Below are 23,065 nucleotides of genomic sequence, written 5' to 3' on the forward strand. Positions count from 1 at the left end.
TGTCTCCCTTAGTCAATACACACACTCTATATTGAGGCGGGGTCTCCCACTCATCCCACTCCTCTAAGCTAGCCAGCTTGCTCAGAGGCTCCCTTGGCGCTGTGTCCCCTGGCCTGGGGGATGAGAGGAAGGCCACTTTGCCCACCAGCCATTCGCATGGATGCTGGGATCAAAGCCCTGGTTATCAGGCTTGCAGGGCAGGAATTTTAGTTTCCATTCAAAGCATTTGAAAAAAAAAATAGTATGGGGGAGCCGGGCGTGGTAGCACATGCCTCTAATTCCAGCACTCAGGAGGCAGAGGCAGGCAGATCGCTATGAGTTCGAGGCCAGCCTGGTCTACAAAGAGAGTTCCAGGACAGCCAGGGATACACAGAGAAATACTGTCTCAAAAAACAAAAGATTATTAACTAGAAAGATGGACCTGTGCAATCCTGTAAGTTAGGTGAACTGCCTTGCCTGAGTCATGTGTGTGTGCGCACACATATGTTTACATGTATGTGTTTTTGGTTTTTTTTTTTTCGAACATGTATGTGTTTTATGAGCCTTGTGAACTTTTTTACTTCCTCTAGGAGGGAATGTTTTAGCTCAGAGCAAACAACTTTACAAGGAGAAACAAACGCTGACATAAATCAGGTGCTGGTGAGATGGCTCAGAGGTTAAGAACACTGTTCTTCTGAAGGTCCTGAGTTCAATTTCCAGCAACCACATAGTGGCTCATAACTATAACAAGATCTGGTGCCCTCTTCTGGTATATAGGCCGAATGTTGTATGCATAATACATAAATAAATCTTTTTTAAAAAAAAGTCAGGTGCCAGTGACCTGGAGAAAGAGTTGCTTGATGTGGAAGGTTAGGAGAAAGAACAGGATAGGGCTCTTTAAAAATGTTATCTGTGGGGCTGGAGAGATGGCTCAGTGGTTAAGAGCACTCACTGTTCTTCCAAAGGTCAAGTTCAATTTCCAGCAACCACATGGCAGCTCATCACCATCTACAGGGATCTGATGCCCTCTTCTGGCAGGCCGGTGCACAGGCAGATAGAGCACTCATACATTAAAAAAAAAAGTCTGGGAAGCCAGGCAGTGATGGTGCATGCAAAGTGAGTTACAGGACAGCCAGGGCTACACACAGAAACCCAGTCTTGGAAAAAAACATTTTTAAAGATCTACAACATTCATCAGTTAGCACAAGGAAAACAAGCCTCTGGTAACAATTTTCATTTTCAAAAATATTAAGCCCAGGCTGGTGGTGCTTGTCTTTAATCCCAATATTTAGTAGACAGGTGGGTTTATGTGCGTTTGAGGCCAGCCAGGGCTACATAGGGAGGCCTTGCTTTAAAAACAAAAACAGAACAGGTTGTTAAAATATGGACTGGTTTAACTGGGCGGTGGTGGCACATGCCTTTAATCCCAGTACTTGTGAGGCAGAGACAGGAGGATCTCTATGAGTTTGAGACCAGCCTGGTCTACGGAGTGACTCAAGGGCAGCCAAGGCTACACACAGAGAAACTCTGCCTTGAAAAACATATGGACTGGTCTAAGCATTTTTATCACACCCCAAAGATAAATCCTAGGTTTAATTGAATATGAAATCTTCACCGTTGCACTAACAGGGGCACAATTATTAGCACCAGGTTGCTTGGTTGACTTCTGTGTAATCTCTGCATGTTACTTGCACTGTATTTGTTCAAGTTTCCTTTCTGTGGTGAAAATAATCTGAAAAAAAGCAATTTAGGGGAGGAGAGGGTTTATCTGGCTTACCGGTACAGGCCACAGTCCCTCACTGAGGGACGTCACGGCAAGATCTCAAGCAGGAACCCGAAGCAGAAGCCAGAGGAACACTGCTTGCTGTGTCACCTCAGCTACCTTTTTGTTATGTTTTAGGGTCTCACTATGTAGCCTCGGCTGGCTTGGAACTCACTATGTAGACCAGGGTCACCTTGAACCCACAGAAACCTGCCTGCCTCTGCCTCCAGAGATTAAAGACACCAAGCAAGTTCAGCTAGTTTATACAGTCCACCAGCACCTTAGCAGAGAATGGCACCACCCATAGTGGGCTGGGTCCTTCCTACTCAGTTATCAAAACAACCCATTGCCTGGTTGGTGTGATGGTATATTCAGGGAATTCCTCGCCTGAGGCTTGCTTTCTCTTGAAGACTGTTGGCTGTGGCAAATTGATAGTTAAATCTAACTAGAGGACTGGAGAGACAGCTCAGGGGTTGAAAGTGTGTTCTGTACTTCCAGATGGCCTGCCTTTGGTTTCCAGCACCCACAGCAACCAGTAATATATCACCCCCCCACACACACACACATACTTTTAAAAATTCACTGTTTGTGGTGTGTGTGTATGTGTGTGCACGAGAAAGCCTGTCTCAAAATACAAAACAATTGTTTCTTTTTGGTTTTTGAGACAGGGTTTTTCTGCATAGCCTTGGCTGTCCTGGAACTCAACTATGGAGACCAGGTTGGCCTCAAACTCAGAGAGCCACCTGCCTCTACCTCCCGAGTGCTGGGATTAAAAGTATTTGCCACCACTGCCTGGCAAAGAAACAAACTTTTAATTAAGCATTTACTGAGGATGAGTGAGAAGAAAGAATAGTTGTTCAGTTATATACTAGAGGTCTTGCATACACTGGATTGTCTAATGTATCTATCAGTCATTAAAGTACAGACTATAATAATCATTTCCTAGCCAGGCGTGGTGGCACATGCAAGTAATCCCAGCACTCCAGAGACCAGGCTGGCCTTGAACTCACAGCAATCTGCCTGCCTCTGCCTCCCGAGTGTTGGGATTAAAGGCGTGCGCCACTACACCCAGCCAATCGAATGCTTCTTTAGGACACACCCATCTTTTTTCCTTTTGGTTTTTCCAAGACAGGGTTTCTTGTACTCTTGGCTGTTCTGGAAGTCAACAGAGATCTGCCTGCCTCTGCCTCCCAAACGCTGTGATGCCACCATGTCCCCTGGTTCCATCTTCTTTTTTTTTTTTTTCTTTTCTTTTCTTTTTTTTTTTTTTTTAAAGGCAGTGTTTCTCACTGGCCTGGAACACATGATGCATGGCCAGTGAGCCTCAGAAATCTGTCTCTACCCCCCAAATGTTGGGATTTTAAGTATGGGCCACTAGAGCCAGTTTCTCAAAAACTGAGGCTTCTGAGGATTGAACTTGAGTTCTCAGGTTTTGTCGAAATCACTTCAGCAGCAAACAAACTAGCTCCCTCAGCCTTGGGATCTCTTTATACTTCAGAGCCCAAATGCTTGTGAACTGGAAACCAGCTACTGCCCCGATAGCTGGGGCTGGGGGTAGGGCGGGAGAAAAACCCAGAAGAGTTAAAATGCATTCTTGCTGTTCTTTTAATTGAAAACCCTAAAAAGACATACCCACTTGGAAACTACTTAATAATTAATTAGTGAGGAAAAGACTGGCGCAGTGAACTTAAACACTGTCAAAAAGTCCTGTCGGCCAACATGGAGGACCTCAGTTGGAAAATACTTTTGACAGGTCTCTCGGGTTTCCTGTAGAAAATAAGACAGAAACAAAAACCAATTATTCTCCCAAGCCCTATGATGAACACTGGAAGTTTCTAGTTTTCTTTACTTTGAGATGAGGCGTCACTCAAGCCCGTGGCAATTTGAAACTCACAGTAATGGCCAGGCTGGGCCCCCAACTCATGATCCTCCTGCCTCAGGTCCCTGGGTTCAAGGATGAGAGGTCAGAGCCTCTGGGTTGGGTTTTGTTTGTTTTTTATTTTGACAGGGTCTCAGGTAGCGCAGGCTGGCCTCCAACTACGTGACCAAGGATAACCGTAACTTTTGATTCTCTTGCCTCTATCTCCCAAATGCTAAGATTACTGGTGTGGGTCCCATGTATGCACTGCTGGTGACTGATCCTGGAGCCAGACACAGACTGAGTGAACACTATCAACTGACCTATGGTTCTCAGCCTCGCCTCTCAACCTCTCCATGTAGCTCAGGCTGGCCTCCTCACACTGACTAGGTACAATGATCTTGAACTTTTTAATGTCTTTTTCGTTTTTACGTGTCTAAGTGTTTGTCCCAATACGTCTGTGTATGATATGCATACAGTGGTCCTTGGATACCAGAAGAGGATGTTGGATCCCCTTCAAATGGAGCTACGGGTGGGTATGAGGCACTTGATGCAGGGGTGGGGCCTCTGCAAGAGCAGCAAGCGCTCTTAACTGCTGAGCCATCTCCCCAGCCTCTGACTTGAACTTCTGAACCCTCCCTTTCACTCTCCTAGTGCAAAGAGGCACACAGGTGTGCACTATCATACCCAGCTTTTGTCTGCTGGGTTTTGCTGTTGTTGCTGTTCTGACACAAACTAGAGTCAACTTTCATCTTGATAGAGGTGTCAGACTGGCCTGCAGACAAGTCTGTGGGGGCCATTTTCTCAGTGACTGGTGTGGAAGAGACGAGCCCCTGTGGGAAGTATCTCCCTAGGAAGGTGGTCCCGGGAGGTGTAAGAAAGGTAAGTGATGGGCTGGAGAGATGGCTCAGTGGTTAAGGGCACTGTCTGCTCTTCCAGAGGTCCTGAGTTCAATTCCCAGCAACCACATGGTGGCTCACAACCATCTATAATGTGATCTGATGCCCTCTTCTGGCCTGCAGGGGTACATGCAGGCAGAGCACTGTATATGTCATAAATAAATAAATCTTTAAAAAAAAAAAAAGAAAGAAAAAAAAAAAAAGAAAGGTAAGTGAGCCAGGTGTGGTGGCAGGTGCCTTTAATCTGAGCCACTTGGAAGGCAGAGGCAGGCAGATCTCTGTGACTTTGAGGCCATTCTGGTCTATAAATTAAGTTCCAGGACAGAGGAAACCCTATCTTGAAAAACCAAAAATAAGGAGGAGGAGAGGAAGAAGAGGAGGGGAGGAGGAGGAAGGGAGGGGGGAGGAGGAAGGGAGGGGGGAGGAAGAGGAGGAATGTGAACTCACTCTGTGGACTGTGCTTCAGTTCCTGCCTCTGGATTTCTGCCTTCCTTTCACGGTGGACTGAAGCTTTATGATGAAATAAACATTTGCTTTTGGTCATGGTGTTTATCAGAGCAAACGAAAAGCAAATAAAGGGGCCTGCTTTGTTTTGAGACAGTGCCTCAATCTCAGTGTATCTATCTATGTCTCCTGCGCACGCATATAGATTACCAGTGTGAGCTGACCTAGACCGTTCCCATCCAATTGCAAACTTCCAAATGGTACTTTCACAAGGAGCCAGGAAACCTCCCTGGGATGTGCTGGGGGTGGGGGTGCGGAGTTATGACTAATAATGGAAAAGTCTCAGAAGAGGATGAAAAGTAAACGAGGTGGCACAGACCTATTATCTCAGGGCTAGAGAGGTTGAGGATTGCCAGATACCATGCCATCCTGGGCTACACTGGGCATTTTCAATAAAGCATAAAACACCACAGCAGTGACTCGTGGCCCATGCTTGAAATTTCAGCATTTGGAGGTGAATGCTGAAGGATGAGGAGTTTAAGGTCAATTTAAGCTACATGAGACCATGCCAAAAAATGGGGGGGGGGGGGGAGGAATGAGAGAGAGAGAAGGAGAGGAGAGAGAGAAACTGGGCATTAGATGGGCAGTGGTCGTGCACGCCTTTAATCCCAGCAATTGGGAGGCAGAGGCAGGTGGGTCGCTGAGAGTTCGAGGCCAGCCTGGTCTACTAAGCGAGTCCAGGACAGTCAGCGCTACACAGAGAAATTCTGTCTCCAAAACAAAACAAAAAAAGAAAGAAAGAAACTGGGCATTGTGGCGCACCCTTATTATCCCTGCCCTTGGAAGCTAGCAGAACGATCTGGAGTTCAAAGTAATCCTCCTCTACATAGTGAGCCGGCCTACTCCCCCCACCAACGGCTTCTGCCTGCCATACCCTCTCAGGCGAGGCGCGTGCGCGGCCGCGGTTGCAGCTGGCGCTGGCGCCGCTTGCGCTGCGCGTTGATCAGCGTCTGCGCCACCTTGCGCTCGTGGCCGCCGGGCACCGGGTAGTTGGTGCGCAGCTGCTGCTCGCGCCGTGTCCGGCCCTTGCTGCGGCCAGCCCCGGAGGCAGGGAAGTCACGCAGGTAGTAGTAGTCCAGGCAGTCGTACAGCTCCTCGTCGAAGCCCGCAATGGGCAGCGCCTCCGGCGGCGGCGGCGGCGGCGGCGGGCGGGCTCGAGTCCGCGGGCCGGCGACAGAAGGACAGGCTGGCTGGTCCATCGCCGATGCGCTCCGCCCGCCGCCGCCGCTGGCTAGTCCGGCCGAAAGGCCCCGCCCACTGCTCCTATTGGCTCCGCTGTAGGGGCGAAAGCTCTGTGATCTCACTGAGGGGCGTGGCTTCTAGGCCAGACTTCTTTGTTCCAGATTGGGATTTATGAGTGTTCCTGCGGGGACTCCGCCCACCCCCCTGCATTTTCCGCCCCCCTCCCCGATTGCTAACAAGTATAAGCTTTCTGGTTCCGTTGGTCAAAAACCTGAAGGGGAATGTGGCTCAGTGAGTAGGATGCTAGCGTGCACAAGGGTCTAGGTTCCATTCCCAGCGCTGTATAAGTCAGGTGTGGTTGTGCACAGAGGGATAAAAGATGGAGGCCCTTTTGGCTAAATGTAATTGCTAGCTTAGTTTGGGTTGGTTTTATTTGCAAAAGAAAAATGGCTTGCTGAATTTTACTTTTGCTTTGTTCGTGTGTGGGGGTTGTTTTTGTTTTTGTTTTGTTTTTTCGAGACAGGGTTTCTCCGTGTAACCTTGGCCATCCTGGACTCACTTTGTAGACTCGAACTCACAGAGATCTGCCTGCCTCTGCCTCCCAAGTGCTGGGATTAAAGGCATGCGCCACCACGCCTGACCGGCTGGATAAAATTCTTAGTGGTTACACCAACCGCGCTTGTAGAGGCCCCAGGATCTACTCCCAACACCCACACCGCAGGTGATCCGAAGCTCTCCTCTGGCCACACATATACGCAGGCAAAACAATCCCACAAATAAATGCATCTAATTTTTCTTTTCTTTCTGTTTTTGTTTTTCGAGACACGGTTTCTCTGTGTAGCCTTGGCTGTCCTGGACTCCTTTGTAAACCAGGCTGGCCTCGAACTCATAGAGATCCGCCTGCCTCTGTTTCTTAGAGTGCTGGGATTACAGGCCCAGGTGCAGGTGCACAATCGTGTGTGTGTGTGTGTGTGTGTGTGTGTGTGTGTGTGTGTGTGTGTGTGTGTGTACACATGTGGATATCAGAGGACAGTTTTGGAAGTTTATTTGCTCTTCCTACCCTGTGAGTGGAACTCAAAACTTTTCGTCAGCCTTGGCAGCAGGTGCCTTTACCTGATGAACTATCTGAACGGCCCCCACATAACCATTTTAAAGAAAAACAATCATTGGGAGACATCATCCTTAAAGAACCACGGGGACTGAGCTTAATGGATAAAGCACTTTGAGGACAAATCTCCGGGTCGCAAACATTCTAAGCACTACGACTTTGCTAGTCCTCAGCCAACGACAATGAGTCAGGCTCATGGGTGCCTCAGCCTTTAGGAAGCAGAAGCAAAGGCAGGCAGGACTCTGTGAATCCAAGGCCAGCTTTGTTTATATAGTGAGCTTCAGGCCAGCAAGGGCTACACAGGGAGATCATGTCTCAAAACAAACAAACAAACACATGATGGGATGTTGATTAGGCTTGGGGTGGTGGCACATGCCTGTGAGCCTAGCTCTCAAGTGGCTGGCACAGGATTACCTCAAATACCACGCTAGCCTGGGTTACAATGTGATACCTTGCTGCTTCTGGCAGTGGTGGTGCATGTTTGTAATCCCAGCACTCAGGAGGGAGAGGCCGGTCTGGTCTAGAGAGTGAGGTCTATGGCAGCCAAGGTTACATAGGGAGACGGTCCCAGAAAACCCAATGACATGACACACACACATTTCATTCCAGCACTTAGGACCCAGAGTGCATGAGAATGAGGAGTTCAAGGCCAGTCTCCACTACATATCTTGAAAGAAACAGTTCTGGGGAGATGGCTCAGTGGGTAAGAGCATTTATTGCTGAAACATGGGGACAGAGATAAGAACATGTGTACAAAACACACCCCAAAAATCAGAGTAGCAAAAAAATAAAATAAAATAAAAAAGGCGTATGCAGAGGCAGAGGCAGCCAGATCTGTGAGCTCAAGGTCAGCCTGGTCTACAAAGGAGTCAAGGCTAGCCAAGGCTACATAGGAGAAAATCCTGTCTCGAAAAACCAAAAAATAAATAAATAAAATCTGATAGCTGTTCAAGGGCTACCAAATTGGCTCAACTAATAGAAGCACTTCAACACAGATCTGATGGTTTGAGTTCCATTCCGAGAGGGAGGGAGGGAGGGAGGGAAGGAGGGAGGGCGGGCAAGAGAGAGAGAGAGAGAGGTAACAGAGACAAGACACAGAGAGAAGATAGACACAAGCAGGCACACATCAAAATTACTCAATTTATTGTGAGTGGTAGTTTGATTTGAAGGAGATTTTCAAATTTCCCAAGAGTTTTCCTCAGAGCTACATACACACAAACAGACACACACACACTTGAACACACACAGGCAAACTACTCATTCTTGTGAGTAGTAGAGAAAGTATGTGGCTAGAGGTGGGGTTTTTGTTTGTTTGTTTGGTTGGTTTTTTCCAAAACAGGGCTTCTCTGGGTAGCCCTGGCTGTACTGGAACTGGTTTTGTAGACCATGCTGGCCTCGAACCCACAGAGATTCTCCTGCCTCTGCCCCAGTGCTGGGATTACAGGCTGCCCAGCTCAGAAGTGACTTTTTAACAATTATTTTATTTGGGGGCTGGAGAGATGGCTCTGTTGTTAAGAGCATTGGCTGCTCTTCTAGAGGACCCGGGTTCAATTCCCAGCACACACATGGCAGCTCACAACTGTCCTTGACACCTTCACACATGCATTACGGATGAAAAAAATTGTTTTAGATTTATTGTGTATGCAATAGTCTGTCTGCACGTACACCTGCAGGCCAGAAGGGGGCATCAGATTACATTATAGATGGTTGTGAACCACCATGTGGTTGCTGGAAATTGAACTCAGGACCTCTGAAAAAGCAGCCAGTATTCTTAACCTCTGAGTCATCTCTCCAGCATCTATTTGGTTTGTTTTGAGAAAAGGTCTCAGTCTCACTATTTAGCCCTGGCTGGTGTGGAACTCTGTAAGGCATGTGTCATCACATCTGGCACTGGAAGTGGCTCCGATTTCTGTTTCCTGTCTCTGCTTTCTGCTCACATGGTTGAGGGTGTGAGCTCTCAGCATCCTGCCCCACCCACTCTGCCTGCCGCTTGCTGCTTCCGAGCTGTGAACTTAACCCTCTGGAACCGCAAACCCAAATAAACTGTTCTGTAAGCTGCCTTGGTCATGTGTTTTAGTGCAGTAGCAGTAGGGTAGCCAATACAGTTTGTTTCTAGAGAGGGTCTCACTATAGGGCTCTGGCCTGCCTCGAACTTTCCTGATGGGATGTGACTTATACAAGGTTTGCCCAGTGCAGGAGGAAATCAAGAGTAATACACTGTGCTGGCTAGTTTGTGCAGACTTAATACAAACAGAATTATCTGGGAAGAGGAAACACAATTGAAGCAATACCTCCATCAGATTTCCTGTAGGATACTCTACAGGGTTTTGTTTTTTGTTGTTGTTGTTTTTAAAGTTACTGCATGGGTATGAGTGTTTTGCCTGCATGTGTATATGAGCAGAGCATACATATCTGGTGCCTGAGGGAGGTCAGGAGAGGACCTCAGATCCCCTGGAACTGTAATTATGGATCACTGGCTCTCAGCCTTCCTTTAATGCAGTTCCTCATACTGTGGCGACTCCTAGCCCTAAAATAATTTTTTGTTGCTACTTCTTACCTGTAGTAAGAATGTAGTATAAATATCTGATCTGCAGGATGTATTTTCATTATTATAAACTGAATGTAACTAAAGCATAGTGATTAACCACAAAACCAATACGTAGTTGTATATTACGAAATACTGATTTCTAAAGACGGAAAAATGAAATTTTGGTCTTGAGGCATGGTATGGCACAGGTAGCAGTCTTAATGGAATGACAGTAAATTACATGGCTCCATTTTGGGACAGTATGTGTAAAAAGGCAAAAAGTCAGTGGGAAGGTTGAGACTGCTTCTTTCTCACGAGATCGGAAATCCTCGGGGTGGTCTTCGCGATAGCACAGCGAAGGTCGTCTTCCACGGCAAGTCTGCTTCTGTATTTCGACTTGATAACCAACAAGCTGGAGAACCCCGCTTCACAAAGACACGTTGTTGGGAAGGGAAGGAGGAGGCGCAGCACGGTCTCGGAAAGAACAGGGTATGACTGCAAGCACTTGATCCAGAAGGCTGTAACTGGCATTGTGGAGAAATCCGCTCTGGCTGCGTCACTCTTGAGAAACTCGGTGAACTCCTCTTGCGCCGGCGCAGGCACATCGTCAGCTCTGACGGTGAATGGGCTCCTGGCAAGGGCGAATGGGACGTCAGGTAGGTTTGGGAAGTACCATGAAATTTCACCTGCAAGCGCGTGCAAGTGTTCTTTCACGGAAATTATCATCGTGATCCTTTTGTGGGGTTCAATGTCGTGTTCCTCAAAGAAGGCAGACAAGGTAGGCAACATGTAAATTTTATTTTCATCCAGCTTTTTTTGCCAAAGCTGAAGTTTCATTTGGAACGACTGGATCTTTTCAGACAAATCGAGGCATGTTGCATTTGCTCCCTGCAGCGATAAATGTAACTCATTCAAGATGGCAAAGATGTCAACCAAGTAAGCTATTTTCTGCAACTCACTTTTACTGCTGAAAAGTGCTTCGAACTGCGGTCTTGCTTTCTGATTAAAAAACATTCTGAGTTCATCACGAAGCTCAAAAATGCATTTTAAAACTTTTCCTCTCGCTAACCATCGTCCTTCGGTGTGAAGCAGCAGGGTCTTGTTTGGGGTGTCCATACCGCTGCACAGCTGGGAAAACAGCCGACCGTTTAAAGAGCTCGCCTTTATAAAATTGACAGCACTTATGACGCTTGTCACGACTTCTTGTAACTCTTGCGGCAGCGTCTTCATTGCTAATGTTTGCAGGTGGATCATGCAGTGCGTTCCGATGGCCTTTGGGGACTCATTTAGCACCAAACGCTGAAATCCAGACTGACAGCCCAGTGTGGCTGGGGCACCGTCAGTGCAAACGCCACAGATGCTTTCCCAAGGGATCTGGTGCTTTTTCAGAAACGAGCCAACTGTGTCAAATACCTCACGGGCACTAGTTGTCCTTTCAAGAGGTTTGCAGAAAAGAAACTCATCTTTAAAGTCGCCGTCATTAATATACCTCACGTAAACCATTAGCTGCGAACAGTTTGCAACGTCTGTGGATTCATCGAGCTGGATACTGAATATTGGAAGTGGAGCAGACTTAATCTCCTGGACCACCTGATCAAGGATATCAGCAGACATGTCATGTATCCTTCGGCGGACAGTGTCGTTAGATAAGGAAACTGCACTCAACTGTGTAACAGATTCGTCTCCGATCATGACGCGGACACTGTCTTTGGCCACCGGGAACAGCAAGTGCTCAGCAAAGGTATGAGGTTTCATGCTTCTGGCGATTCTGAGCGCCACCAAATATGACACTTCAACAGCTACTACATTTTGTCTGTGGCACTTGCTGCCACTGTCGACTCTGGCTTTCTTGAGTCCATCGGCTTTGCCTCTAAAATAGCTGGTATCCTTGCCGGCAAAGGTCGGGTGCTTGCTATCAAAATGGCGTCTCAGCTTGTTGGGCTTCATAGACTCTGCTGACAGAACACCACCGCAAATCACACACAGTGGCTTCTCAATCCCTGCTGTAATTATCGAGGTAAAGCCATACTGTAAGAAATCTTCATTATATCTTCTTTTCTTAACATTCTTCTCCACACGATCCACTGCTATGGGATGGTCCGCTAATGAAAACAACACATAGCAGTAGCCTTAATAATACAAAGGATGATACATAGCACGGTTCAGCCAAGGCACTTAGTTCATTAACGTTTCCTATGATTTAGCATTCTCTGTGTGGTTTTTGTTTGCTTGTTTTTGTTTATATATACCTGTCACCAACCACAGCCAAATATTAAAAAAAAAAAATAGCGGGGCGTGGTGGCACACAACTTTAATCCCAGCACTCCTGAGGTAGAGGCAGGTGGATCACTGTGAGTTCAAGGCCAGCCTGGTCTACAAAAGGACTCCAGGACAGCCAAGGCTACACAGAGAAACCCTGTCTTGAAAAAAACCAAACAAAACCAAAAATCTATGCCAGGAAGTGGTGGCACCTTTAATGCCAGCACTCAAGAAGCAGAGGCAGGCTAATCTAACTTTGAAGCCAGGCTAGTCTAGAAAAGTGAGCTCTAGGATAGCCAGGGCTACACAGAAAAATCCTGTCTCAAAAAATAAACCTAAACAAACAAACCCCACAAAACTGAAACCAACAAATCCAGGGCTAGAGAGATGGCTTATAGGTTAAGAGCACTGACTGCTCATCCAGAGGTCCCGAGTTCAATTCCCAGCAACCACAGGGTGGCTCACAACCATCTATAATGAGATCTGGCGCCCTCTTCTGGCCTGCAGTTGTACATGCGGGCAGAATCTTGTATACATTATAAATCTTTAAACAAACAAATAAACAAAGCCCCTAAACAACTAGCATCCAGATTAAGTTTCTGGGATACATTTTTTTTTTTGCAGTGCTTGATGATTTTACACTGACTTAGTATTATAATTCATGAAGTATAGTCTTACCTCCAGTACTGCCACTTTTAACATAGCAGCTACTCTCGATAATGTGTGACTGGTCCACATGAGAACATTATGCCACCAACCCCATCACATCCACCTGTATTTATGCAGGGAATGTGTGACGGGGTTGGTGAGCTGATGACGTCGTCACACTGCAAACTGCATGTGGGTCAATGGGCCTGGAGACGGATGGGGGAGCAGAGGCTCAGTTCCACAGCCCACTGGAAGTATTTATTTTCTGATAGTTTTAAAGATTTCTTTATTTATTATGTATACAATATCCTGCCTGCAAGCCAGAAGAGGACACCAGATCTCATCACAAATGGTTGTGAGCCACCATGTGGTTGCTGGGAATTGAACTCATGACCTTTGGAAGAGCAATCGTTGCTCTTAACCTCTGAGCCATTTCTCCAGCCCCTTTCTGATAGTTTTAGATGAACTCTAGGAAAGGGTCGCTCAACAACCAAAAGGTCTCAACCGACAGGCTGAGAACCACTGCTGTACAGCATTCAGGTCTATCTGACAGATGACAAACCACCTACCATTTGCAATTCTGCACTGCCGCAGCACCTCGTTGAAGCCCTCACACAGCTTGACGTCACTCTGGTTCTGGGCACACTCCAGAAACTGCTTGATCTCAAGAGAGCAAGGCCCACGAGACTGCTGGTCCAGGAGCTGGGATCCCTGAGGCTCCTGCCAAGACACAACATTAGGTCCGCCTAGGGAAGGGTAGGGCCACCCACACAAGGGCAGAACTCACACACTGGGAGCTGGGGAAACAGCTAGAAAGTTTTCCGTTCAGAAACAGGGCAGGCCTCATGGCTTTATCTGTAACAGCAACACTTGAAAGGACAGCCTTGAAGACCGCTACAACTTTGAAGCCAGCGTGGGTCACACAGTAGACTTTGTCTCCAGTAGGAACCCAAAATAAGTGTAAGTACTGAATGTCAAGGCAAGAGGACTGCCATGAGTTCAAGGCTAGCTGGAGTGAAATCCTCTCAAAGCCAAGTATCACCCAAAGAGAAAATGGCCATTTTACAGTGAGGTGGGTCTCTTCTTGATGCTAGCCTAAGGTCTACCTCAAAGCACGCTATGCGTGTGTGTGGATGATGTGCCCCTGGGCGACCAAGCAAGCACCGGGCATCTTCCTCCTACCTCTCCCTTCCTTACTGGCTTGAGACAGGGCCTCTCACTGAGCCAGAAGCCAGTTATTTCTGCCCATCTGCCAGCCAGCCACGCTGTGCCATATGCTTGTCTCCGCCCCACAACGCAGGAGTTACAGCTAAGGATGGCGAGGCATGACTCTTTGCGGGATCATGGCATTGAAACTGAGGCCCTCCTGCTAGAAGAGTCAGTGCTCACTCACTGAACTACAACCCAGCACACCCCACTTAAAAACACTGAGACAGCACCACTCTTTACTCAGAAGCATTGTGGACCTTAAGTTAAACAAAGGTTCCTACATAAAAGATGCTTTCCAGCGGCCAACTTTCCCCAGAAAATAAGAGTGCGGAAAGAAAAGCTGCCCAAATCTTACCTGGTAAGTGATGTCAGGCTTTGCGGGCTCAGAGTTACCTCCTCCACTGAAGCCAGTGATGGCGTGACCCAAGGTGTGCCCCACGGCAGAGCCCACGGCCACACCCGCTGCGGTGGTTGCCATCTGGGCCATCAGGCCTGGCTGCCGGGGTGCAGCGGCAGGTGAGCCGACTGCAGATGGTGCAGCTGCTGCTGGAGGCTGAGCTGCAGGTGCTCTTCTGGGAGCAGCCCTCATTTGAGGGGTTCGGCTAGAAAAGGGCAAAACCAATCAGTTCCCGCAAGTTATATGCCCTTCCTTTATCAATGGGAAAGGGTTCAAATTCATGACCTCTTTTTTTCACTGATATTAAATACATATATATGTGACATACATATTCCTAAATCCATCTCAGTCTCCATGTTCCTAGTATGTGTATGGTCGGGCGGTGGTGGCACAATCCTTTAATCCCAGCACTCGGGAGGCAGAGGCAGGCGGATTGCTGTGAGTTCGAGGCCAGCCTGGTCTACAAAGCGAGTCCAGGACAGCCAAGGCTACACAGAAAAACCCTGTCAGAAAAAGAAAGAAAGAAATTTTAGGACAATTAAGCAGTCTTCTATAATGTAGCTAACATTTGAATTAACATTTAGTGCTGTGGGGGGAGGGGTTGGTGCTGATGAAATGGCTCACAGGAGAATGGTCCTTGCAGCCACTCCCGACAAACTTGAGAGATCCCCGGAACCCACAAGGTAAGAGGAAGCAACTAGCTCCCACATGCTGCACTGTGACCTTTGCGCGCACACACACACACACACTCAGACAGACAAACAAAAAGATTTAGAGCTTAGGTTAACAAAACATTTTCTGGGCTGGAGAGATGGCTCAGAGATGGAGAGAGACCGCTTTTCCAGAGGTCCTGAGTTCAATTCCCAGAAACCACATAGTGGCTCACAACCATCTAGAATGAGATCTGGTGCCCTCTTCTGGCCTGCAGGTGTACACGCAGGCAGAGCACTGGATACATAATAATAAATAGATCTTTGAAAAAAAGAAAAAAAAAGAAAGAAAGAAACCACCATCCCAAACCAAAAGGGAAGAGTTAGGGAAACTGACCAGTCTGTACTGCAACTTTTATATTTCTGGTTGTGAGCCTAGCCTTTAATGGCTGAGCCTTCTCTCCAGCCCATTGCAACTTGTATTCACCTTGTTTGTCTTTTGGTTTTGGGAGACAGGGTCTCTCTATGTGTAGCCCTGCTAGCTTTGAACTGGTGGCAAGCCCCTCTTGCCTTTGGGGCACTACATCTGTAGTAGATAGAGCACGCCCACCTCCACCATAGGTTCACTCCCAGTTCGACCACAATTTTTAACTTTGTAGGGTTTTATTCACCCCAAAGTGGAAGAACATCTGGAATCTAGAAGCTGTCAGCGATTTCCTACTTATCTTCCTGTGGAAGGGAAAGATAGCGCCATGGAGCAGCAGTTCTCAACCTGTGGGTCGCGACCCCTTTGCCAGCCCAAGGACCCTTTTAGAGGGCTCACCTAAGACGACCATCCTGCATATCATATATTCACACTACGATTCATAACAGCAGCAAAATTACAGTTATGAAGTAGCAACAAAAAATAATTTTATGGGGCGGGGGGTGGGGCGGGAGGAAAGAGGGTCACCACAACATAAGAACTGTATTAAGGGGTCGCAGGATCAGGAAGGTTGAGACCCACTGCAATAAAGCGTTTACAACCAAGTGTTAGCTATCCTGGACCCAAGTGGTGTTAGGAGAGAACTGTAAATTCTCGGCCTTCCACACACGAATAACTCAACCTTTCTAAATACTTTTTGCCCTACTGAAAAAAACAGTAGGGACCCGCCCCCCGCCCCCCCCCCCCCCCCGACCTCCTACACACACCCTCCTGAGAGCTTGACACGTAACATTCTTTCCCCGCCTCTTTGTAGACTACGTAAGGCCCTTCCGCCAAGCAGTCCAAGGGGAAAAGTCATATTTAGCGTCCTCTCCCAGACTGCACAGAGCGTGTCCCAGTTCTCCGGGAGTCTTCCTCCCCAGCTCCTTCCCGACAGCTTGCACCAGCGGCCTTCGCAGCCCTCTGGCTACGGAACCTCGCCATGGCCGCTGGCGCTCGGTCCCCACCCGGAGGAGAGTCTCACCTGGCCGGAGGGGACACCCGGGAAATGCGACTCTGCAGGCTTCCACGTGGCATCCTAGAACCTCCTATACTCAGCCTCCAGACACAACAAACTCGGAAACGCCCACGAGCATCCAGCAAAGAAAGAGGAAGGTGGGAGGCGGGGGCCTCCGCGCGCAGCCAATCGGCGCCCAGTATTAGCACGGTCGCTGACAGTTATTGGAAAAGCGAGACGTCAGTAACGAGCAACGCGGTGGCTTCCTCGCCTGGAAGTTGCTTGGAGACGGGTTGCTTTCCCCGCAAATGTTGTCCTTCGATTCTGTGATGGATGCTTAGGTTTTGCTTCCAATAGACGATTGGCTTCCTCCACAACCCAGGCTGTCCTTTGATTTTTTTTTTTTTTGAGATCCTCCTGCCTCAGCCTCTCAAACTGCATTGAGGGATTACAGGCTTGTACTGCCATGCCTACTGTGTTAACAAGTGTTAAACATAGCCGGGCGTGGTGGCCCACGCCTTTAATCCCAGCACTCGGGAGGCAGAGGCAGGTGGATCGCTGTGAGTTCGAGGCCAGCCTGGACTACAAAGTGAGTCCAGGACAGTCAAGGCTACACAGAGAAACCCTGTCTCGAAAAACCAAAAAAAAAAAAAAAAAAAAAGCAAGTGTTAAACCTGAAAATTGTAAAGAGAAAGACTAAATCCACGATTGTCTAATCAAAGCAAGATGTATTTTAGAGGTGCACCAGGGACTGGGCATCTGGCTGTTTCACCCTAAACTGGGAATTTAGAGAGCAGCTCCTTAGGCCCTTACCGTCCTTTTTATGAGAGAGAGAGAGACAGAGACAGAGAGCGAGAGCGCTGTAAGCGTCTTTGCAGGAGCCAGAGAATTAGTTCTTACAAATTGTTAGAAAATACAATGAAAGAGGAAGACAAGGATATACATCATGTAAATGGGGTTACATTGTTTTTGTTTTGTTTTGTTTTGCAGACTACAGCAGATTTAAGAAACAGAAACTTATTCTTAAATAGAAACCTATTAATTTGCAACGCATGGGAACTTAATTGCAATGTACTTTGTCCCTTGGTTTTTGTTGTTGTTGTTGTTGCTTGTTTTGTGTGTGTGTGTGAGAGAGAGAGAGAGAGAGGGAGAGGGAGAGGGAGAGGGAGAGGGAGAGGGAGAGGGAGAGGGACAGAGAGAGAGAGAGACAGAGAGACCAGGCTGACCTCGAACTCACAGACATCCACCTGCCTTTGCCTCCCAGAGGAATCACAGGCACCACCTTTTCCGCTCCTTTTTAACCCTCCCATTCTCCCCTTGGCCTGTGTAACCCTTTCTTTCTTCCGTTTTCCACTGAGACACGTTTGTGTGTGTGTAGCCTTGGCTGTCCTGGAGCTCACTCTGTAGATCAGGCTGGCCTCGAATTCACAGAGATCAGCCTGCCTGTGCCTCCCGAGTGCCGGGATTGAAAGATTGTACTACCATGGCCAGGCCTGTGTTAGCCTTTGATGTCTTTGACCGGGGAACTGTAAGACTGAGACCTCTAGAGAGATCTCTAGTCTATTCCCGGAGTCCCCACTAAGTGACGGAGTCCGTTGTCGACGCAAATGCATAGGAATGGGAATTTATTGAGCCATCGCAATGGGGTCTGTCCAGCTCTTTCAAGCTGCAGACCCCGAGAAGCAGAGGCACAGGCCTTTTATAGGTTTTAGACAAAGAAATGAGTTTTACAGTATGTGATTGGTTGTCATACGGGCAGAAAAGCTGCAAGCAGGGAGTTACAAGTCTTGGCGTTTGGTGGTTGAATAATGGGTGGACGGGCAAGTTAACCTATGGGAAAGATTGGTTGAAGCAGTCACAGGGGGCGTTTAGGAACTTTTTTAGTTGGGGAGGGGTAGTGGAAATTTTAAACACAGCTGGTTGTCCTTGAGCCCAGCTGGACCCTGAGCACAGACTGAGACCTTGAATCAAGTTGGACTCTTCAAGGTTTTTCCTGTCCCTGCCACAGACACAGTGATCTGATATCTGTCTGTCCTTGGTTCAAGCTGGACCCTCTAGAAATTTACATGCTTTGGCCTTAATGGGGGTCTTTAAGGGAGGACTGAGTAGGCCGACTTTTACATTTTCCCAGACTTTGGCCTTATGAGGGTCCTTAAGGGGGCTGGTTCCTTCAGAACAAGCATTACTTGATGCTATAGTTGAGTGAACAGGATTCTGGCATTAAATACCTGGCGATGATAAGGCTAGTAATACATTGAAATACACAGGGCCCAAATATTATGATCAATAAGAGAACGATTGGGGGGGGTGTGCTGATGGACGGAAAGAACAATTTTAGCCAGGAGGGCCAATCAACCTGTGCCTAGGAGATTCTGTTTCTCTACGTAAATAATTAATTTGGTTGTCAACAATGTGGGAGAAATCAGATACTATAAAACAATACATTCCAGGGAATCACTTGTAAGGACCAGACAAACTCCATTTTGAAAAAGAAACCCCATTTAGTGTTAAACCTGGCCAAGGGCTGAACCCAGATTCCAGGAAAACCACAAACTAGTCTAAACAGAAAAATATTCCCTAGCAACACAATCAGTTCACCTTGGAAAAGCCCAAATATACTTTCTGCTGGTCAAGCTGACCAGCAGGTGGTCTGGCACATAGCAACAACCAATTAGGAGAAGCCAGGCCAAAGTTCCTAATACCCCATGACTGCTTCAACCAATCTTTTCTATAGGCCAACTTGCCCCTACGCCTATTACCCAACCATGAAACGCCAAGGCTTGTAACTCCCTGCTTGCAGCTTTTCTGCCCAAATGCCATCCAATCCATATACTGTAAATCCCATTTCTTTATCTAAAACCTATAAAAACCCCTCTCAGTTGAGACTCAAGGTCACTTCCCTGCATCTGCTGTGTCAGTGCATAGGAGGGGTGGCCCTGGTTGGAACCTGCAATAAAGACTTCCTTGTCATAGCCTTTGGACTCAGCTCTTCTGTGGTCTGTTCAGAGAGTCTCCCAAAATTTGACCATAACATGTTGACATTCAAGATTATGTTTGATCCGGGCGTGGTGGCGCACACCTTTAATCCCAGCACTCGGGAGGCAGAGGCGGGCGGATCGCTGTGAGTTCGAGGCCAGCCTGGTCTACAAAGTGAATCCAGGACAGCCAAGGGTAACACAGAGAGACCCTGTCTCGAAAAACCAAAAAACAAACAAACAAACAAACAAACAAACCAAAAAAACAACAACAAAAAAAGATTATGTTTGAGCAAAAGAAAGTCTACAGTGGCCAGGAGTGGTGGTGCACACCTTTAATCCCAGCACTCCGCAGGCAGAGGCAGGCAGATGGCTGTTGTGAGTTCAAGGGCAGCCTGGTCAACAAAGCAAGTCCAGGACAGCCAAGGCTAATACAGAAACCCTGTCTTAACCTGGCGTGAGGGCGCATGCCTTTAATCCCAGCACTTGGGAGGCAGAGGCAGGTGGATTGCTGTGAGTTCGAGGCCAGCCTGGTCTACAAAGTGAGTCTAGGATAGCCAAAGCTACACAGAGAAACCTTGTCTTGAAAAAACAAAACAAACAAACAAAAAAAAACAACAAAAAAAGAGAAACCCTGTCTTAAAAAAAACAAAAACAAAAAAGCTCCTTTTCCATCCTGACAGTCAATCAAGGGCAGGGAATACAAAGGCAGCCATGACTGCTACTGAGGCGGGGTCTAACAGATGTAAGGAGTCACCCCAATTTTCAGCTCCCTGGCCTCATAATCCTATGAACAGATTGTAGGGACATTGTGACTAATATAGCTGTGAGTCTTCCTAGCCCTGTATGCCCTTATAACACATGAAGAGGGCAGAATAAATGTTAGTCTCACAGGAAAAAAAAAATCCGTCCCAGGGCTGGTGGCTTTCCCTCGGGGAAGGAAGGTGTGTGGCAGAGGGGAGGGCCCTCAGCACAATCATAGCACGGGCAGTGAAGGAAGAAGGCGTTATTTACAAAAATATCGGCTCTAACCTTGGAAATGTTTGTGTGGGCATTTTCCTTTGATTCTCCTGTTAAGTTGGCATAACTTTTATAATGTTTATTATGTGATTCCTATTCCATATTAGTTTTTTTCACTGGAACCCAGGAATTACGGGTCCCCGTTGACACAAAAGGGGATCCTTGAAGCTAGGTATAGAAAGTTTGGTATCAAATTTATTAGCTTTAGACAGTAGCACTTTAGCAATGTTAGTACCAACGGGAGTGAGGAGGAGCCCCGGTTTCCCTTTTTCATTTTAACACATTTGGAATTTCCACTGTGGGATTTTGTTAAAGGATATTTAATCATGCTCATCTGTATTGTTATCTTGGGACCAGTCAGTCAAACCAGTTCATCTCAACTGCCTGCCTTCCATTTGTGTAAAGGCAATGTGTTGCCAGGAGCAGTGGGGAGGCAGAGGCAGAGGGATCTCTGGGAGTTCAAGGACAGACTGGTCTAAAAAGTGAGTCCAGGATAGCCAAGGCTACACAGAGAAACCCTGTCTGGAAAAACAAAAGCAAAAGCAAGCAAACAAACAAAAGGTAAGTGCAAAAGACTGCCACCTAGTATTGAGAATCTGCCCGTGTGTAGGAGATGCTTCTCCGGGGTAGAATTAGCCAGTTGTTTGTTGAACATATATGTGATCTATGCATGTGTGTACACACATGTTCATGTATCTTATATTCAGTTGCTTCTCTGAATTTTTAGGATTTAAATAATTAAATTATGAGCTGGAGAGTGGTGGGGCACACCTTTAATCCCAGCACTTGAAAGCCAGAGGCAGGTGGATCTCTGTGAGTTCGAGGCCAGCCTGGTCTACAAAGTGAGTCCAGGACAGCCAAGGCTACACAGAGAAACCCTGTCTTGAAAAGCCAAATAAATAAATTGTGTGTGTGTGTGTCTGTACGTGTGTGCTAGAGGCATTGGATTCCCCTGAGCTGGAGTTAGAATATGTAGTCATCTGACATAGATGCTGGGAATGGAACTCTGGTCCTATGCAAGCACAGCGCATGCTCTTAACTGCAGAGCCATCCCTCCAGCCCCTCCACAGTACTTTATTTTTTTTGAGACAGGCCCTCTCAGGGGGAGTCCCATATTTCCTCTTCATTTCATAGACTGGCTGGCCAACCGGTCCCCAGGACCTGCCTATTTCTGCCTCCCAGGTTGGAGCCACCATGCCCTGCTTTTCTGTGGGTTCTCAGGATATGAACTCAAGTCCCTTGAGCTTACTCAGCAAAAGCCTCAGCCACTGGGCCATCTCCTCAGCCCCGGAACCCACATAAAAATGAAGTTGAACAAATTACGTCAACAAATACAGGCGGTGTCTTTAAGTAAAAGCAGGAAGGACATGGAAGTGTACAGGCTCCGGTGCCTCCGTCCCTGGCAGGGCATGCAGGGCCTAGATGGTAAGGGGACCTGAGGTCACTGTCCTTCGCCTATAAAGCAGCTGAGTAGAGTGACCTTGGTTTTCCTCTGGGCAGCGAGGAGCACCTGCCTTGGGACAGGCTGATAAATGTTTCACTTTCGTTGTTCTTGTCAGGGAAAGTTCCCCAAGGGTGACAGAGCTGCAGATGGTTTTCATGGACTGTCACCAGTGAATGCCCCTCCACCCCCTCGCCCCACGCAACAACTATGGTTGAACCTATTGTGCACTGCGACTGAGAAGGTGATAGAGGAAAGCTCTTCCCCGATCCTCCCCAGGGCATCTGGCGGGTGGAAGAGTCCCCTACGTCCCCAACTGATGGCTCACTGCTACGCTGTAGGACTATATGACCTCTTGGGCAATGTGTGGGAATGGACGGCGTCCACATACCAAGCTGCTGGCCAGGACGTTCGTATCATCCACTGGGGAGCATCATGAGTTAATCACTGGGCTCAAGTCATCACCAGATAAAGGTGTCACGTCAGGGGACCACAAGCCTGTAAAAGGAACCTTTGGGTTTTCTTTGTTTGTTTGTTTTTTGTTTGTTTTGAGACAGGGTTTCTCTGTGTAGCCTTGGCTGTCCTGGACTCGCTTTGTAGACCAGGCTGGCCTTGAACTCACAGCAGTCCACCAGCCTCTGCTTCCCAAGTCTGGGATTAAAGGCATGCGCCAACACGCCAGGCAGTAAAAGGGACTTTTATTCACCTCTTTCAATTGTTCTCCCAGACAATTACTGTCTCTGTCTGCTAGCTTTGGCTTGGTCCTGGAAACTTCTAGCCTAGGCCCAGAATGTTTTCAGCCTCTGAGACTTACTGCTTAGTAAGCTCGCCCCTTCTTGTTCTTACTGAGCTCTTAGCTGGCTCAACTCAGCTGCTGTGCTGCCTCAAACTTCTCTCCCAGCTGACTTATTCAATCTGGCTTATCTCTAGGCTCCTGAATTGCTCTGCTTGGCCTCAAACTAACTCTAGCAATCTGCTCTAATCTTCTGGCTCCTTCTCATTCTCTGGCTCGTTTTGCTTTTGTAAGGACCAGACAAACTCCATTTTGAAAAAGAAACTCCATTTTGTGTTAAACTTGGCCAAGGGCTGAACCTAGATTCCAGGAAAACCACAAACTAGTCTAAACAAAAAAATATTCCCTAGCAACACAATCAGCTCACCTTGGGAAAGTCCAAATATACTCTCTGCTGGTCAAGCTGACCAGCAGGTGGTCTGGCACATAGCAA

General features: G+C 47.5%; 2 protein-coding genes across 5 annotated transcripts; both read right to left on the minus strand.

Moving 5' to 3' along the window:
- Positions 1 to 3,328: 3,328 nt before the first annotated feature.
- Positions 3,329 to 6,254, minus strand: NUPR2 (nuclear protein 2, transcriptional regulator). Its single transcript, XM_084764540.1, has 2 exons — positions 5,877 to 6,254; positions 3,329 to 3,508 (listed from the first exon to the last, which is right to left on the minus strand). The coding sequence occupies exon 1, from the start codon at positions 6,199 to 6,201 to the stop codon at positions 5,881 to 5,883; it is 321 nt and encodes a 106-aa protein (XP_084620666.1). The 5' UTR covers positions 6,202 to 6,254; the 3' UTR covers positions 3,329 to 3,508; positions 5,877 to 5,880.
- A 2,164-nt stretch (positions 6,255 to 8,418) lies between these two features.
- LOC311585819 (coiled-coil-helix-coiled-coil-helix domain-containing protein 2-like) lies at positions 8,419 to 16,570 on the minus strand. Of its 4 annotated transcripts, none has more exons than XM_084761391.1 (4): positions 16,431 to 16,570; positions 14,291 to 14,537; positions 13,296 to 13,446; positions 8,419 to 11,906 (listed from the first exon to the last, which is right to left on the minus strand). In XM_084761391.1, the coding sequence occupies exons 1-4, from the start codon at positions 16,481 to 16,483 to the stop codon at positions 10,102 to 10,104; spliced, it is 2,256 nt and encodes a 751-aa protein (XP_084617517.1). In that variant the 5' UTR covers positions 16,484 to 16,570; the 3' UTR covers positions 8,419 to 10,101. The 4 variants fall into 4 exon arrangements, with proteins under 4 accessions (XP_084617517.1, XP_084617516.1, XP_084617515.1 ...); XM_084761390.1 differs by having other exon boundaries at positions 8,419 to 11,921; XM_084761389.1 differs by having other exon boundaries at positions 8,419 to 11,948.
- Positions 16,571 to 23,065: the final 6,495 nt, after the last annotated feature.

The sequence above is a fragment of the Acomys minous genome (genome assembly GCF_964271855.1).
Source record: "Acomys minous genome assembly, chromosome: 16".
Classification (NCBI taxonomy): domain Eukaryota; kingdom Metazoa; phylum Chordata; class Mammalia; order Rodentia; family Muridae; genus Acomys; species Acomys minous.

Coding starts and splice junctions, on each gene's coding strand:
- NUPR2 (XM_084764540.1), bottom strand. CDS start 6,201: ATGGACCAGCCAGCCTGTCCTTCTGTCGCCGGCCCGCGGACTCGAGCC.
- LOC311585819 (XM_084761389.1), bottom strand. CDS start 16,483: ATGCCACGTGGAAGCCTGCAGAGTCGCATTTCCCGGGTGTCCCCTCCG. Junction 13,447..14,290: donor AGCCTGACATCACTTACCAG/GTAAGATTTGGG, acceptor GTGTCTTGGCAG/GAGCCTCAGGGATCCCAGCT. Junction 11,949..13,295: donor GCAGTGCAGAATTGCAAATG/GTAGGTGGTTTG, acceptor TGTATTATTAAG/GCTACTGCTATGTGTTGTTT.